The sequence below is a fragment of the Sylvia atricapilla genome, chromosome 1, assembly GCF_009819655.1.
Source record: "Sylvia atricapilla isolate bSylAtr1 chromosome 1, bSylAtr1.pri, whole genome shotgun sequence".
Lineage (NCBI taxonomy): Eukaryota > Metazoa > Chordata > Aves > Passeriformes > Sylviidae > Sylvia > Sylvia atricapilla.
This window is the reverse complement of record NC_089140.1, coordinates 43,196,864-43,214,843: the sequence shown is the minus strand read 5'-3', so window position 1 is coordinate 43,214,843 and position 17,980 is coordinate 43,196,864. Positions and strand designations below refer to the sequence as shown.

Sequence of the window (17,980 nt, the reverse complement as noted above, 5' to 3'; positions counted from 1 at the left end):
TCATCTGTAGCAGGACATGTCTTTTGCTTCCTCAGCTTATGCTGCTGCTAAAACAGATTTAGATGACTCTACTTGCCTTTTGCTTTGTTCTTAACACAAGTCATGAAGATGTATCAGTAGCACTGCTTAATTGGCCATCAGTACTGGTATACTTCACTGTAAATAACTCAGGTCAAATAGAAATGGTTTTCTGATATTCATAATATGATTTTCTTATAATTTATTTAATACAGTCCCAAAATTCTTTAAGAGTTGTGGTGAAAAAGCAAGAAGCATAAGGATTGTGATAATAGCTCAATGGCTAAAATTCATTTGGTCTACATTTCATTTTAGATTCCTTTACTAATCATGTGACTTTGTTAACCTTTAGTCTTTTATACAAATGGAGGAAGAAGCTCAAAATGCAGAATAAGGAAGGAAGAGGTAGAAGAAAAACATCAGACATGTAATCAGAGCCTACAATTGAAATCAGCAGGAGTGGGATGCATATGAAGAAGGGAGCATAAATACTAAGAAAGAACATTAACAGTAACAATGTGCAAGGCAGAAAAAAAAATCAGTTTATTGTTCCATTTTTGAAGAATGAATTCAATCCAAAGCTCTTTATACAAGTACAGTGTCTGACCAGACATACTTCTGCCATTATGAATATACACATCTATCTCTGTGTATGTAAGCACGCACATATGTATATAAATATGCATATATGCATGTATTTCCACAGTTCCTTTGAAGTTCAGATTAAAAGCAGCCCTTTTGAACAATCAATAATAACAAGACAATTAGGCTGAGTGGCCATACACATACATACATGTTTAAGAGTAAATCTGCCAAATTACAAAAATCATGGGCTTAAATATCACAAGGACCAGTTTAGCACAGAAATCAACAGCAGCTGGAGTCTAATCCTTCATCATTCCATCAGAGGCAGCTTTGCCAGTGATGCTCTGAGTGCAGGACTTGTGTCCAGCCACAGCCCAGGTCACCCTTCCTTATGCTTTAAGTGGCAGAAAAAGGGGACATGGGTACCTGTGAATCCTCCCCTCAACTGCCAGAAACATTTGCTCTTCTTCCTGCCCCTGAAACTCATGCCATATTTACCCACTTCTCACTGCAGTCTGGACTCTCAAATGGAGCTTACCTACATGTTAATGTACTACATTACCTTCAGCAGTGTCCTACAAATACCCCCTGTACTTACTTGCCAGCTTCCCCCTCGGTGCCACTTCCAGCTGTTGCTGACACACTGTTACGGCTGAAGATGTGGCTCTGAAGACTGTAGCTGTTCCTCGAAGTACAGCAGCTGATCCACTTCGAAGCAATCACTTGCTCTAGAAACCAGTTTCTCCAAAGAGCTCCTGATCTCCTCCTCACTGGCATTCTGCTGTCTGGCTTGCTTGAGGCAGCTGTACACTGCCTCGAATGCCTCCACTCCCAGCTTCCCAATGGCAGATCTGAGGATAAATATTACAGAAGAGGGCCAGTAAAAGTTATTTCATGTTATATGAACACAAGAATTAACTAGTGCAGATTTCTTCTAAATGCTGTAGGTTTGATTAAAATGATATCATGATGCACCTTGTTTATCTGACAGTAAAAGGAACTAAATTTTCCTGGCAAATTTCTCCATGGTTAGTTGCTATACAAAAAGCCCAAGAGTAAAAACGCAGCCATAGCAACATCTTAGGAAACATGGTCATCTTCATAGTTACAATCCAAAAATTCTCTTCATGCTGAGCCTGACAGACTCTTTTATTTACAAGTCTGGTAAACACACATGTATTACTGCCTCTGGATTTCATCAAAACCAAAAGAAGCAACTCCAGTCAGCAGAACACCAGTGGCATTTTATGTGAGCACACTTTATTATTCACTGCTTTATTTTAGCTTCTATCAAATACAAGAAAACCATTGTACAAGCTCAGCACGAGATAACTTGACACTTTTTTCTTTTCTACAGTGCTCTCCTTTTATCAGAACAGAGATCTGTGACTCTGTGACAAAACACACACTCACAGCATCTTAATATTGATTCATAAAAAAGACCCATTTGAAAACTGCAAGACAATGAACAGCATTTCTTCCTCCTAAAGGAAAAACATCTTTAAATTCATGTATCACAGGTAACATAATTTTTTTCACTCAGTGATGGCTTCATATTTTGATGAAAATATCAGGGTAATTTTCCTTTGGGCTATCAGAGACTGTCTGCCTGCTCTTCATGCTCCTGACACAGGATTTGGCTTCTTTTTCACTAAACCTTTACATGTTAGAGCAGTTGAGAGTCGGTTGTCTTTTAGACAAAAAGGAGGTAATTGGAAGAGAACCATGTCATGTAGTGCCTGCAGTAGGCTCTCCAGCCAGTGCCTGAGGCAGCAGGAGCTGGCACACCCGTGGCTTGTGGCTGTACCAAGGATGAACTATACAGGGGCAGAGAAGGGGATAAGAGATGTCTCCGGGTTCCAGCATTAAAGCTTACAACTTCAGTAAATGTAGGTCCAGAGGAAGCAGGCACACTTCCAGTGGCAGTTTAAATAGTTAAACCTACCTCCCAACAACAACTTCACTAACTGCAGTTGTAGTTTTTCCTGGTTTTGTATTGATTTTGCTACATGTCTAACACAGGACAAGGTCAACTCTTCTCACCCAATAGCATAATCAACCTAATGGTGTAGATCCTTTTTATCAGTGGTCATCCTGTTGTTGCTGAGGAAAGACATCATCATAGTGAAATGTCAGCCAGTAAGAGTTCCATATTATGTAAATTCCTCAATTCTTAGGAAAACATTGCAAAGAATTCTACTTTATTGCTTCTCAAACTTCCCTCATCCCATTTGCTCTTTGCTTTTCTAGTACCTTGATCATGCCCAGGTGTGATCCCCCTTCAGCTTCAGGTCACCTCTCTGCTGGCTCCTGACACAGAGGCAGATCAGGAACTTGGGGCAGAGAAATCCCAGATTCAGGATCAGAAGTCACAAGGCCAAGCTGGAATCTCTGCAGGTCCAGATCTGACTCAATACTGCTTCTAAATCTAGAATTTACCTTTCTATTTTCTACCAAGAATGTTGTTTAGGAGAAAATAAAAACTGTTGGAAATAACTAGTTCTCAGACACTGGAAGCCTAGGGATTGGATTACCACTGAAAGCTAAATAGAAATTTGTTTGACAAACAACACACATTTCTTCACAAAACATTATCAAAAATAGCACTATTTCTCTCCAACAGTTAAAAATCAATACATGAAAAGCTATCCTGAAATCATTCCTACTTCATGAGCACCTTTAATGACTCCTCTCTCCTTCTTAGACAAGTGTGTTTAATTTTTTGGCAGTCCTGTCTATTTCCAGATGAAAAATTAAGTAAACATATACCTTGGGAGAATTGTTTCTGCTAATAAATGTGACCTGCAGACTTGAATCTTCTTTGTTCAGCTTGGCGGAGCATGCAAATCAGCCGATCTGTATAACAGCTGATACAATAGAATTAAGGGGAAAATGTTCATAGGTTGAAAATTACAGAGTAGGTTACAAAAATTATAACCTGCTTTTACAAAAGAAGACATCAGGCTCTGTTTGGACTTGAGAGCTGCATTAATTTGGCTCTACTACCACATCATGCATCACAGAGGCAGAAGTGTGGGATCTCAGAGAGTAAATGTCAAAGAGGTGTCACCCAGTCAATCTATAATCCTGATGGAGGGAGAGGGGAAGGCTCTTCCAGAAAAGTGAGGTTTGTCCACTATGGCCCTGATGCTGCGCTAGGGGATATTTGTCCATCCTTGTAAAATCCTGGAGAGGCACAATTACAGATTGCTCTTTCACATGAAATATGGGACACCTGCACTAATGTTTTGAAAATAATTAAAGACTTACCACCAAATGTGCTGTGAGAACAAGTGCAGAACTCCCATTTACTGTCACATTTGGCCATCCATTTTTTCTGATTTACTGGCATTTACTTTCTTCATGCTATCCTATAGCTCACTCACCTACAAACCCACTGTGAGTCATCATCTCTTTTTCAGCCAAGACAACACGAGCAAAGGGGATACCTGACATCCAGGATTTCATTACTGTGAAAAATTGTGGGCCAGACCTCCATCCCACACTGGCCTAAATTGTTTTTCAGTGTGCTAAAATCCAAGAAATTACATCTGGCTCTACGTATCAAGGGTCCGGCTTCAGATGATATTCAGTAATATTAAATGTTGTATCTCAGCTTGTTCTTTTCTTTCTTTGTCAGAGAGTCTTAGATGGAGGGATTCACTGAGCTCAACTTCCCTCACTCCTGGCTGCAGAGAGCAGTCCTAATGCTCCAGGCAGAGGAGGCACAGGGCCAAGGGCATGCTGTGACCATCAACCCACTGGCTGCACAGCAGATATTGCTAATCTGGGGATGCTGTCACCCATGGTAGCCATGGCATGAAAAAAATGCCTGTTGTTGCCAGTTCTCATGCAGCACACAACATATGCCTGAGAAAATTAACTGCAGCAAGACCCAAAGGTATACTGATATTTGATTTGTGGATCATGATGGAGCATGGACATAAAATAGAGACTTGGTTCCATCAAGGATAAGGCACTTCTAAGTAAGCAAGACACAGTAAAGAATATCAGCAAAATCATAGGCACTGCTGGAGTTAGAGGAGAGCTAAATAGGAGCCTTGAGAACTGCAATTTTTAGACACAGGGCGTCTAAAATCATTCCAAGTCATTAAGTGGATCTGAATTTATCAGGCTATCTGGTGATTCGCAGCTGATTTTCTAGGCATCAGTGCAAAATTATTAAAATTTGACAATATAATAATGTTGTGTTCTCAACTGGCTGAGGAAGTTGTAAATCTTTCCCTAGGTGAACAAAGAATTCTCTGTTATCCCACAGGTATCCATTTTGACTGTTCTGGTACTAGTTACATATTAACCTCTCCTTTCTGGCTTGGAGATCAATTACAATACACGTGCCTTTATGCCACACTGACAAAAGCCACAAAACAAGATTAATGCTGAAGTTTGTGCTCCTCCATGGGCGTTAGCAGCCGGGTTAATATCTCTCAACAACTTGTCACGACCTGCCTTGAAGGGTAACTATGACACAAATCGGCAGCTAAGAGTTTTTTCAGCTTCTCATTTTCCAGTGTCATTTAGCACGATGGCAACTATCATTTCAAGCCATCTTGGTCTCACTGGTGCCTTCAGGGAGCTGCATGTGGTGTGTGCAAAGAGAGGCTCTGCAGAAGCCATTACTGAACACACCAGAATAGTAACACCATGGAAGTCCCTCCAGATCAGGCATCAGCAATAACATCACACCTCTGCCATAACAGGCAACAAACACACTGCTCCAAAAAACACAAAAAATTCAGTTATTTCAAAATACCAGTTACCCGTGCCCACATCGATGCAAACCTTAATAAAGAAATTTTCTGGACACTGAATACTCATTCCTCTGGGCATTTATTTATCATTTCAAATGCAGCCAGCCCACCTGCATCCACCACCAAAGAGCACATTGTAAAGTAGAGAACAAATCTGTGCTGATTTTGGCTCACGAGGCATAAAAGCAAGTGCAAGGACCTTTGAAGGAATAATTTCAGTAGATGCCTCTAAATTCTGTTCTTCCTAACTAAAGGAGCTAACCCAGTGGAGTCCAGCAGTATTACTCAGGATTCTCATCAACACATCCAACAAGGATTTGTCCCTGAATTAATGTTATTTCCAAGCATCAATTCATTAACCCCATATTTTTCTTTAAAACAGTACAATCATGCCACTTTCCAGCTAACCAGTAGTGATATGAATCTCAGTGAAAAAGATTCTTACATTTATCTCCCAAGATGACTTTGCAAAAGAACCAGGAAATTACATACCCCTTAGTCTCATACAAAATATTGTTTTCTAACTGTACCAGAAAATCTTAAGATATCTGCTACAGCATCTATGGTTCAGTAAACAAACAGGTTTCTCTCAGTCAGAACACAAAAGATCTCTGTCCTCTCGAGTTATCTTTCTGTCATTTGGTTTGCTGGCATTACTGACTATGAATGATTAAAACTTTGACACTTGAAAGAAATGGCTTAGGGTTCAAATCCTCATTTGCAGCACAACTTCTCTGTTGCTGTTTAAAGACCCCTTGAGATCTGCTAGGAGAACGGCATAAGTTCCATGATTCAGGTTTTAGGAACTCATTTTTAAAGGTAGGGCAACACTTTTCTAGTTCTGACTGCTGCTCAGTCTTGGGAATATGAAAAAATGGCCAAGTGTAAGCAAAGAGCTTATTAAAAATATATACATATATATATATATAATGGAAAGTATTATTATATAAAAGCTAGTAAGAAAAGCAATACTAATTACTAATATTAGACCCCACCTTCACCTTCAAACTGCAGTGGACTTTGACTATCCTCACGTCACTGCTCAATGAAAATTTATTCACTTGAAAACACAATGATAATTTTCCTAATTCATCCTTAATTACTTCATATATCCTGAATTAAAGCACCTTAATTTGATTGCAAACAAAACTCTCTGATGCCCTTCTTAAAAGACCTGCAAAATCTAAAGCAGGTTTAGGACATGTTTTCCCATGAGTTAAGAAGAATCTTATTATTAAAATATGTAGACACACAGGTGAAAAAATATCAACAATAATATTCTCCATGCACCTCATATTCAGAGATAAATGAATTTATAAAATAGGAATTGAAGCTGACATCTGCTCTTGGAAGAAGTGTTAATTAGAATTTAGAGCTGCTAGTTGAATTCTAGCTACTATGAATTTAGAAGATGCTTTATCATAAGAAAAGATGTGTTTCTTTTCATTTTTCCCACAGAAGGAAACAAATTACAACAAAACACAGTAATTTATATCAAACCTGAATACTGCAATTTTCAAGTCTTCCTGTTTTAAGAAACTTACTACCAATACTAAAAATAAGAGAGGAAATATATTTGCTTCTATAGAGCTATTCATCATGAGGTAGGGTGGGTGAAAATTACACTCTTTCACTGTGGCCATGAAGAATTACCTGAAACACACTTTCCTGGACTGCAGTAACTTTAGACACAGTCTGAGATTTCCTAGTCTTTCTATAATTATTTTAAACAACACTCTAATTTTTCACAGTGCCATGGCATTCAAAGAATCTTTGAAAAGTCATCAGTTTAATTTCTTCAGCATCACTGATCAAGATCAAGCAAGAATTCATGGCACACTTAACACATACCTGATGCTATTTGCTTTGTTTATCGATGCATTTTAGACAGATGTGTCTGAAGAGCAGCAGAATATACAGCTACTCCTTGAATGTGGGCATGGGAGGATACAGCAGTTACCTCTGAAAAGTCAATAATTATATGCAGATCTTGTAAGAATTTAAGAATATAACTGTATACTCCTTTGTTCAGCTGTGTGGTAATACAGAGTTAATGCTGATTTCCTTACATGGCTTAATATTGGGAGGGGGCGTCTCCTGACTTAGGATTTCATACCAAAATTACAGTTTTAAAACCAACAGCTTGCCCATCAGAGAAAGGAAAAGGTACTTATGCGTTTCAATGAAACAACCAGAGTAGTAACTATTAGTATTTTTTTTCTCAATACAAGCACTATTTTTAGCCATATTCTAATTAAGTGTTACTACTGGATGTAAACCAACGTATTTCTGAGTTAGCAATAAGTCAGTCTCATTAAAAGGCAGCCAACAAGTCAGACGCTTCAATGGAGAGATTAATATAATCAGTTGGTATGGAGATGAGCAATTCTTAATAGAAATGTCAAACACCACAGTAATTTACTCCCAAAATTTCCAGCTGGGCTTGAGCACTGCACAGGCACAGAGGGAGGTGAAGCAGTATTCTAGTTCCTGGCTATGCTGAACATCCATACAAGCTTACAGTAAAAGTAAAAATACTCTTAAACAATCTAATCAAAAAGACATTTTAAAAGCCAAAAAAGCCCCAACCACTGTGGAATGTGAGCTGTCCAATTACGGCAAATGTTTAAGTGTGTGTATATACATATACATAAAAATAGACACAACCATATACCAAAAAAGACTCTCAAACTCATTTGCATAAGATTTTATGCAAGCAGTTTTTCAAACATCAACCATTTGGGCTTAGTTCACATCTTTATCCACCCAACGGGGCCCGAAGCTTGGTGCAGTAAGTCCACAACTTCTTTCAGGTCTCTTGTCACGTCTGTAGCCCTTTAAGAAGTTCTTAGCACAAAACGACTGAGGCAAATTCAAGGAATTTTTGAAAGAATCCCCTCCCTCTTTATTTATGGCAGAGCCATACAATTCCATGATGACATTATTCTATAGAGAAAGAAAGAAAAGCAATTACCAACTATGGACAGTAGATCTATGATTTTCAGAAAGGCCTAGGAAGATTTGTGCATTCAGTTTCTTCTGGTTCTGCATCAAAATCAGGCAAGCTTCACAGAGCTGTTTAGGCATTTAAAGACATAGATAGAAATCTAGTACTTTCTTTCTCTCCTAAAAAGGAAACATTTAATATCTTTCAAAAGAGAGCTCTGGTCATTCCTGTGTCAAACCTCTTGGAAAATTTCCAACCTATATTTCTCTCAAGTAAACTTTCCAAGGTTGCAATGCTACTTCTAGTAAACACTGTCACAATTCTTCAAGTGGTTCTATATTGAAAACAGACTATATAATTAATGCTGTGTGAAAGCGTTTTCACATTTGCAAACTATTGACAAAGTCAAGGTGCTGGAAATCTGAACAGATCAATCTATGCATTATGTATGCACAGCACGAGAAACTAGGCAAGCTATGTTTTGTGTGCAAAACAAAAAGAAATATAAGTCTAATTCTCTGAATTTTTGAGTGTTTGGGGCCACTTGACATTTTGAAATGAATGAATCTATACTTAAAATTTTAGGTGTTTTGCCACTGAAATGCTATGTTCAAAGTGAATAAAAACTCTCTGTGGTGCTAAAGCAATCATAACCTTACTGTCTCCTAAAAAAAGTCCTTAAAAATTCAGAATAACAGAATGACTCATGGATCTATGACATATAGCTCACCAGAGAAGCTGAAAAAAAAATCTGTTTTCTTTACATTTCTAAGTAAATTCACAAAATATTACACATTGTTTTAAGGGTACAACCTGAGGTTCAAGTAATGACAATGCAAAATGGGCAAAAGATGAGCATCCCAAGAAAATGAATCAAAATTAAATTGTGCCCCAATACTCATTCACTCTAACTACCAAGTTTGTTCTCATTATTTATTTCAAAGTGCAAAGTAAAGCTGCTAAGAACTGCTGAAATTATGGTGTTGGCCGGTGACGTGCTCTTCCCATCCTCAGATGCAGGATGGAGAGGAGCAGCACAAAAGACAAATTGCCAACAAGGGAAGCAGCCCATTTTTGTCATGGAAACGGGAGGAGTATGGACCGTGGGGAGAAGCTGAATGAAGACCTATGGAAAATGCCTGAGGAATTAGACCACCAGCTCCAGCTTTGGCCTTGAGGGGTTACTGCTGCTTCTGCTGTAGAGGACTCCTATGCTTCTGAGCAGCAGACACTGTCTCACTCATCTTCATTTCTTCTGGGGCAGGAGAAGCCCAGGATTTATCAGCTACAACTCTCTCTTTCAGTTGCTGTCCTGGGATAGCAATGACTCCTGAGCTCACTTCTCCCTCACAGAAGCCAAGAACCAATATTCCAGCTTGGTCGCACACAGGCAGGGGTTCAATCTTTCAGCATTCCTGCTAAGTTTACTGTACTCTCACTTGCTTGTAAAGCAAACAGCAAACCCAAAATCCTTTTTTCAGATTTGGATCTGGAAGGTAATGGTGCAATTATCTTAAAATAGATTTTCAGTAAAAGAAAGAGAAACTTATGGACTAAGATGTTTGATTTGCTTCCATTATGAACTCACTTAGGCTCACTTAGCCTTTAAAAATGAGGTGTGAGAAACTGTGACAAGGAAGCTGGATATATAAATAAAATTTTGACTTAGCCCATGAGATGCAGAAAACTACAGTCATGTTATAAGATATCTTGGGATCACCAGACAGAAATTATTACCTGGAAATGGAGTGTTGGACAGAACACTGTGATGTGTCTAAGAGGAAATTCAATGCTCAAAAACATTTCAGGATCAATACCTTTAAGAGTACTCTCTATTCACCTGCAAAAAATGTGGTAGCTCAGACAGTGTCAATAAACTTCCTTACCAAGTATGTCTCTTGACTGTGAGAAGACATCTTATTCCTCAAGTATGTTTGCATCATGACACCTTCAACATGGCAGTCAATGGCAATCAGAAGGTCACTGTTAAGTTTTTAAATCAAAATCTTAAAAACAATTAACTTTTCTGTATTTGTGTCTGTTGTCTTCACTTAAGCTGCCCTCAATGACCTCAATAACAAAAACAGTTTCAGTTGGCTTAAAAGGGTCCATTCTGCATTAATTGAAATACTACATCAAGTAAACACTATCTTTACTCAAATAATTTTTTTTTAAATTGCACAAATAAACGTACAAAGTCTTTTATACTTCTGGCATTTTAGGACTACTTACCTCAAAGAACATCCAGTGCCTATTGCATGACCTCAAAATGACCTTTATTTCTGAATTTTTAAGATAAATTATGGATTTGATGGCAGCATCACAAGCACAAGAAGCATACCTACATACTCCTCATGAGTCTAAACCAATAGTATTATGAGCATTCAGAGGAGCAGAATAAAAATATCACCCAATGCCTTTTCTTCATGACTTCTGAAAGACTGCTTTACTTACACTCAGCAGGGGATGATGAAGTCTTTTGCCTGATCGTGGTATGCTGCTGTGCATAAGACTTTGGGGACTGACTAAGAGGTGCTTACTGCTGGGCTAAAGGATTTTAATTTCCTTAAAACTTGGGGCATAAAAGCCTTTTCCTTTTACTGCCATACATTTTATTGAATTCTAAAGTGTATATTAAAGTTCATGGCTATTAAAATGACTCATTGTAGATATTCATGGATATCTCCACAAAGGAGCACAGAACGATCTGTACTCAGTTTTTTTGTATGGACCTTAGGGGAAAAAATTAATAGGTGCTACTACAATTTAATCTGACAGAGGAAAATTGCTTTGGCTTGAGGAGTTGCTTCTGAAGAACAGCATGGTTCTCTTCTGAGATGCAAAGTTGGAAAGTCTCTATAGGGGAACATGAGTGGAACAGTCATTTGTCTTCATGGATCTGTCCATGAAGATGACTTGGCTCTGGACAGCACGTGGCAGTAATGCTTCTCAGCATCAGCATGCACCCAGTTACCTCGTACCATCAAGGATGAGAACCACCACGAGAATCAGATGGTGTCCAGGACAGAAAATACCAGGAAATGGCTCCTCCCATTTCCAGCATCTAACGTGATTCCTCAGTGTCAAAGCCCAATATAAGGAGTAAGAGTCTCACAGCTCCAATTTCTATATTTGGTTGATTTCTCGCTGGCAGGCAGGGCTGGGAAGGAGCAAAATGATAACCTTGGAGGGAGCTAGTTCAAAAAATGGAGATTTCTTATCAGTACTGCAGAACCCAATATCAAAATGCTTACCACTGAAATGGAAATTCTTGTGGAGACAATGAACTCTGCTTGAAAGGTAAAGTTAAAGCTCTGCTCTTATAAACTTTATAACGAATTCTGATATCAAATATAACAAACTAGAAATTGTCACTGGAGTTGATAATTTTATCATGATATTTACTGAGAGGACAGCAATTCACATTGATGCTGGATGTGATCAACTGGAACAGAGAGTGCAATGGTAACTGGAAAGAAAAAGTCGGAAATATTTAGGGGTTGTAGTGAAAAAAACTCCATTTCTTTTCACTTAAAATAGGAGACCAAGCACTCCTACCTACCACATTCAAGAATATCAGTGATTTCCTTCTTTATTCCCATAAAGATTTTTAGCACAGTTTCCCTCTCACATGAGTATCCTTGTCAAGTCCTGCATAAGAATAGAACAGAAACCTCCTAAACTGGTGCTCTGATATACAGCAAGTCAAAGTAGGCATTTAGTAATTATAATTATGCTGCAGTAATTCAAGCAATGAGCACACAACATCCTGTCAAGTGACTGCCTTGTTACAGTTGTAACAAGTTGTTTGCAAGCCAACATTATTTATGTGTCAATTGGAAATGGCAAAAAGGCACTTTTGCTGTTAGACCCAGTATTAGTTTAGATGAATCTACCATTTTATCAGAGCTACTGACACTTTCTTCCAGTAATGCCATCAGTAATGCATGGGCACAAAGTTTTTTTTATGAGCAGTTCATGACATAGGAGTCTCCCTCATCAGAATCTATTGCTCCTAACATCTGAAAATGGTGCAAATCCCAAACCTTCATAGTCCTCTTTCTAGAGTGACTTGACACCCAAACGGATTTCACTGTACCTCCACATTATCTCCTCTGCTCTGCTCTTCTCTTTTCTTTTAGGAACTCCAGCTACTCATTTTCTGTAAGACAAATCCCCCTCATTGTCTCTTTCATTAGAAGCTGTCATGTGGAAGACCACTTCCTCCCCCCCTCCAAAAGTCTGTATCTACCTGAGTGAAACTGAATAGCACAAGTCTAAATTATATTAGCCTTGCTTATGTGGCACTGTTGTGTGGATGACATTCAACAAACACATCATAGGAAGTTTGCAGAGGGATGAACAGAGAAGCTGTGGCTTTATCTGCTGATTCATATCCAGATGTGCTTCCTTCTTACCACTGAAAACCCCATTGTGCCCTGTGTACAGATTGGCCATGGGTCAGAGTTTGCAAGGATCTCCTTGACTACACACACGCTGGGTACTCTGCTCATTGACTTCTTTCTTAACACGTTACTTTTGAAGAAATTAAGTCCTTTGTCACTTTTACATATTCAGAAAATGAAAAAGTCGTGTTATGCTTTGGAAAAAGGACAATAATGTGAGTCACAACAAACCATGAAAAAATCCCATGCTTTTTCCATGAAAAAGCACTGGAAAAACAGAATTTGAAAGAAGTGATCTAATCATACTTCAGCCCTAAAAGCAATGACCATGAAGTTCAAATATTTTAAGTTTTATCCAGGAACCATGAGAACACCAGGTGAAATCTGTAAGTTTAGTGGGCATTTTAACTAAAAATCTCACCTTTTAAGTAGCTGGGACAACACAATGCATTAATTTATTTTTATAAGTAGTTTCCATGAAAAGAGGATGGAAAGCAGTACAAGTGGAAGGCTGTGAGACCTGGGACTGGTTGCACAATAAAGGCTAAGCCATGAAATGGAACTCTAGGAGCTGCTGCATTTATAAAACCAAACAACTTCTATCAGGAGTAAATGTGATTGACATTTTCCTGAAGTACATGGTGATTTGTTTTAAACAATGATTGCTATCAATGCTGTTGGAATTGTACTCATTTTCTTCAGACAGTTCACTTAAATAACTATTAGCATCTACTGTTTGAACTTATTAATATTCCAATAACATCCAGCACATTACTGGCGCTGTCCACCTACACAAGAGAAAAAAATTGCCCTTTTTAATAGAGTTTACATTCTGAGAGCAGTTGAATCTTGCAACATTGCAAAGAATATTTGAGCTCAGAAATAATCATTGCTATGATTATCAGATCAGTACCTAAATTAGGACGCAATAAATCTTGGAAGGCCAGAAATTACTGAATCAAGACAAAGGCTCAAGATACATTAACCAGTACATTCTATAAAGGCAGCACAGATCCTTGTTTTATTAAGGCACTGAAATCTTTACAAATAAAGCTGGGATTTCAGCAATGCTGAAAACAAATAGGCAGAGTTTCAAAGGGAACTGCCAATGTACATTCCTCTGTCTCATTTGAAAATCCCAGCCAACAGCAGCAAATTTGGTTGGTTTAAAACATCATATCACCATGGGAAACAAACCCACTTACTTTTCATTTCAGGTAAGAATGGAAGTGTGGGTGAGGGAGCAAACATGCTGGTAATGTGCACATCTGCAGGTGATTTATGGGCATGGGCTGTACTAATAAAGAAAGTGAAATCCAGAATGACACCGACAGCAGGGAAGAAAAAATGGATCCTGGAAGAATGTCAGTGATTGTGCAGCTTACAAGAAAACAATCAGAAGTGAGGGTCAACTTTCATCCTCTCTGGAGGCAAGTAGGCAAGTCTCTAAACACCTTACCATCCACTTCATTTTGTTGATGGGATTTTGGGGTTTTATTTGCTGTGCTTTGCAGTTTTTCAAATCCATATTCTTTGCCTGCACATTGGTAACACATAAATATGCTACTTACTCCCTCATGTGTTTCAGCTTGGTCTCAGCCATTGCACTGTTGAGAGCTCTGAATCCCCGGGGTGCCCCTGGAGACACTCTGGTGACAGTCCTCGAGCCTACAAATCAATGAACAGACACACAGCCTTATTCACCTTCGTCCCCCGAGCTCTAGTGCAGAATCAAGGGCAGTCAGAAGGAGGAAGACTATTCCTGTTTCTCACAAGGCAGTGCAACATTAATTAAAAATTAATTAGATTATTAAACGTACATTAAGGGCAATTCCTTTCTGAGGGACAAGTAGGTTTATAGCTTAAGGGCACCAGAATTGTAATAATAAGGAATACACAAGGAATTACAACAGAAAGGATAATCACTTGAGGATGTGCTGGGATGGATAAATATACAACAAAATTAAATTTGCTAAGACAATATGCATTTTCTTCCATAGTTTTTTTACTTATCTTTAAGAGCAAGAACATTCCTCCTAACAGGCAAGTCTCTCCTTGAGCTTGATCATTGCTGTAAACTGGAAGTATTTATCTCTACAGCATCAGTTTCTCCTTCAGATAAAGGTACTCTTTTTATATATGAATATAGATATATATAAACATACCTGTATATGTAAATACATATGTATGCGTAAGAAATATACATATGCACAAACACACACCCCCATTCTTTCTGTTTGCAAGGCTTGTGAGCTGTTGCAATATTTCAGGGCCTAGGGCTCACATACCAGTGAGGCACTCATCCACAGGAACCCAGAAGTGCTGAATCACAGAGCACAGCCAGGGTTATCAGCTCAAATATGCTGCAATTTCATATAGTCATCCCATCATACAAGTCTGTGGTTTTCCTAAGAAATTTATGTATTTTTGCCCTGACTGCTCCCATTGAAAGACAATTTCAAAGCCTCACTGGGAGCTAGTGGCTAAAATCTCCCCTCTTATTTCCTGATAAAATTACTTTATCGAGCAGTTCATGCTCATTTTCCTCCTGTGCTAGTCCTGTCTTTTGGCTTATGCAGTTCTTTTCTTCCCTTTTGCATACTGCTTTCATTTCTTTATAATTGGGAAAAAAGATTCTATTTCAGCTTTCAATTTGTTAAGCTGAACAAAGCAGCTCTTTTAGCTTCTTCTTGCCAATTGTTTGGCATTAGGATTTCACTTCCCAAAAGAAGAGATGTATCAGGGTGTAAATGTGTGGGCTGTGCCACACAGGACCCAAGTTCTGAACAGGCATGGGAGGGCTTTGCATAGGATTGGAACAAGCCAAAAGTCAAACACATTAACACAACATCTTGTCTAAATGAACACACACTCCCCTCCTACCAGGAGTTTTCAGTTTGGAGTCAGCTGGGGTTTGGCTTATTTGGATTGCATTAAAAGGGACCACATGCAGCCAGAGGGAGCTTGCAGCTCCCCTCCCTCTGAGGATATGAGCTGGTATAGACACTCCTAGAGAGCACCAAATGCTTCCCTGGGATGTGTAATCATGGCTCTTCCAACAGTTAAGCTCCTATGCTTTACATGATTCGAGACCCTGATCACATCCATTTGAATACTGAGATTAAAACTTTCCATTGTGAGTGACCCTAGTGAATCACTCACACTGAGTGTCTGCTGGATTCAGAAGCTTGGAAGCACAGAAGAAATGGATTCCTGATTCATTTAGCAGGATGGACAAACAATTATAAATTTTAAAACATTTTCCTAGCTTATTTTACACTAATGTCTGTGAGTTTTCTGGTTCCTAAGTACTACAACTCAGGCATAGTTAATGTAGTTTAAAAGATGAAAAATGACAAGCCCAGTTCTTACTGGCAATTATTTTACCCATTAAGGCAAAAAAGCATTTCCTGATAATTTACTATAACAGTGCACATACATATCCACATGTTTTTGCATGGTCTCTGGAAGCACTCAACTCCTTTACAGCATTGGAAAATTCATCTATCCTCAGGATAGCTCTGAGGAAACCCCAGGAGCTGTGCAAAGCAGTGCTCATGGCTTACTGGGCTGCCTGCTCCTCTCTCAGTTGGCACAGTACTAAGGTCCAGATGTAGGGCTTTGCTGCTTTGAAACCAATTAAAAATTGATGCCCCGAGCACCAGTGTGTGGAATGCTTTCAGCCACTCGATGTAATCACCATACACAGTGGTTTGGTCGCTTCTGCCCCCTCTCAATAACCTTGGCCTGTGGTTCCTTCCCCCTCGGTGTGTCCCCATGGCTTCGGGTCAATGCCCTCACCTGCCCCTGACCCTCCACTCAAGGGGAGATGGAGCGGGGTTTCCCTCTCTTGCCCTCTTCCCTCTCTCCCTCTCTCTCGTCGCCTTCTCCTCCCCCCTGGCTCGGGGTGTGGGGAGGAAATAAAATGGACTCTGGTGCTTGACCAAAGAGACTTGTGTCCTCTGTTCCCTGCCGGCGCCTGCGCCTCCCTGGACACGATGGAATACTGCTGCCACACGAAGCAACACACCAGTGGCCTAAGGAAAATATAAACCTTGCAGTCTCTTAAGAAAGAGTGCATTTAACCACAGGCACCAGATAAATTCTGTCATTACTATTATTACAGGATACATCACTGCAGTAAGAGTTCAGCATATTCTTTCTGTTTAGTGAATTCAGTATATTTATTACTACAATATTTCCTTCTCCTCTGACATTTCACTATTAAAGACATCCTTCTTGTTTGGTGTCCGGTGGGGTTTTTTAGGTTTTTGTTTGTTTGTTTGTTTCCCCTGGGATTTCTGGCTAAATAATTAATATTTTGTCTACTTTACACATTGGCAACTGGCCAATAAAAACTTTGTCTCTATGTGCAAACTCTCTATCTTCCTCTCCATTTAATATGATTTTTCTGCTACTGCAAGGCAGCACAAACTGAATATAGGATCCTGTAAAGGTGTGGTTAGTCAAAAAAGAAGTTTTCTCAGTGAAGACTGTGAAGAGCTTGATACATTGGTGCTACACCACACCTCAACAAATTTTGCTGGGGTGATTCATAACCATACCAACTTCTATATCAAAGGTATTTTCTTAGAAGCAGTTACTTGATTAATAATATATTTTGCACCCTGCTTCAGGCAGTTTATGTACCCACATATCAACACACAACAAGGAACTATGCTTCTTCAAAAAGCTAATTATTTGCATATTGTTTAATATTTAACAAAGAATTTATATGTTTATTTAACATTTAACATATATTTAACATATAACATTATTTAAAAAGATAATTATTTTCTCTTTTTTTTATCCAATATATCTTTCTTGATCCATTAAACAAAATCAAATGGAACAACAAGAACACTGACTTTTCAAAACCAGGTATTGTGGTTTCTAAATGAATTTCACTGTCTCCCAGTGTCTAACCCAGTATTGCAGAGAAAACATGGGCCAAAGGGCAAAAGATCTTTGTCCTCTCAGGTGACAGAGCTCCAGTTTGATGTTTTCATTGAGGATCTGTAGAGAAAGGAATCTATTCACAGGTGCATTATCTGGTAAGAGTTTTTATAAATTATGGTCCAAAGGCATTCCTACAAACATTTCTGCTAATGACCAAAGAATTGGTGATACGCATCTACTACATCTCTTCATAAGCCATGGTGTGTTGTGAAGCTGTTATCTCCACTGAATCACAAACTTCTGTTTGTATTTCAGATTTCCTTTCTTTAGCTTTCACTGCTACATATGAGATC

The 17,980-nt window shown here is 38.8% G+C and overlaps 1 protein-coding gene across 1 annotated transcript in view; it reads right to left on the bottom strand.

The window, feature by feature from the left end:
• Positions 1–544: 544 nt before the first annotated feature.
• The window catches only part of NEK11 (NIMA related kinase 11), a 77,915-nt gene continuing 60,479 nt past the window's right edge, over positions 545–17,980 (bottom strand). The window contains exons 14-15 of the mRNA XM_066320740.1: positions 14,300–14,396; positions 545–1,454 (exon numbers count right to left, since the gene is read on the bottom strand). Coding sequence (XP_066176837.1) covers positions 1,250–1,454; positions 14,300–14,396 — 302 coding nt within the window. The 3' untranslated portion in view covers positions 545–1,249. The remainder of the gene's footprint in view (positions 1,455–14,299; positions 14,397–17,980) is intronic.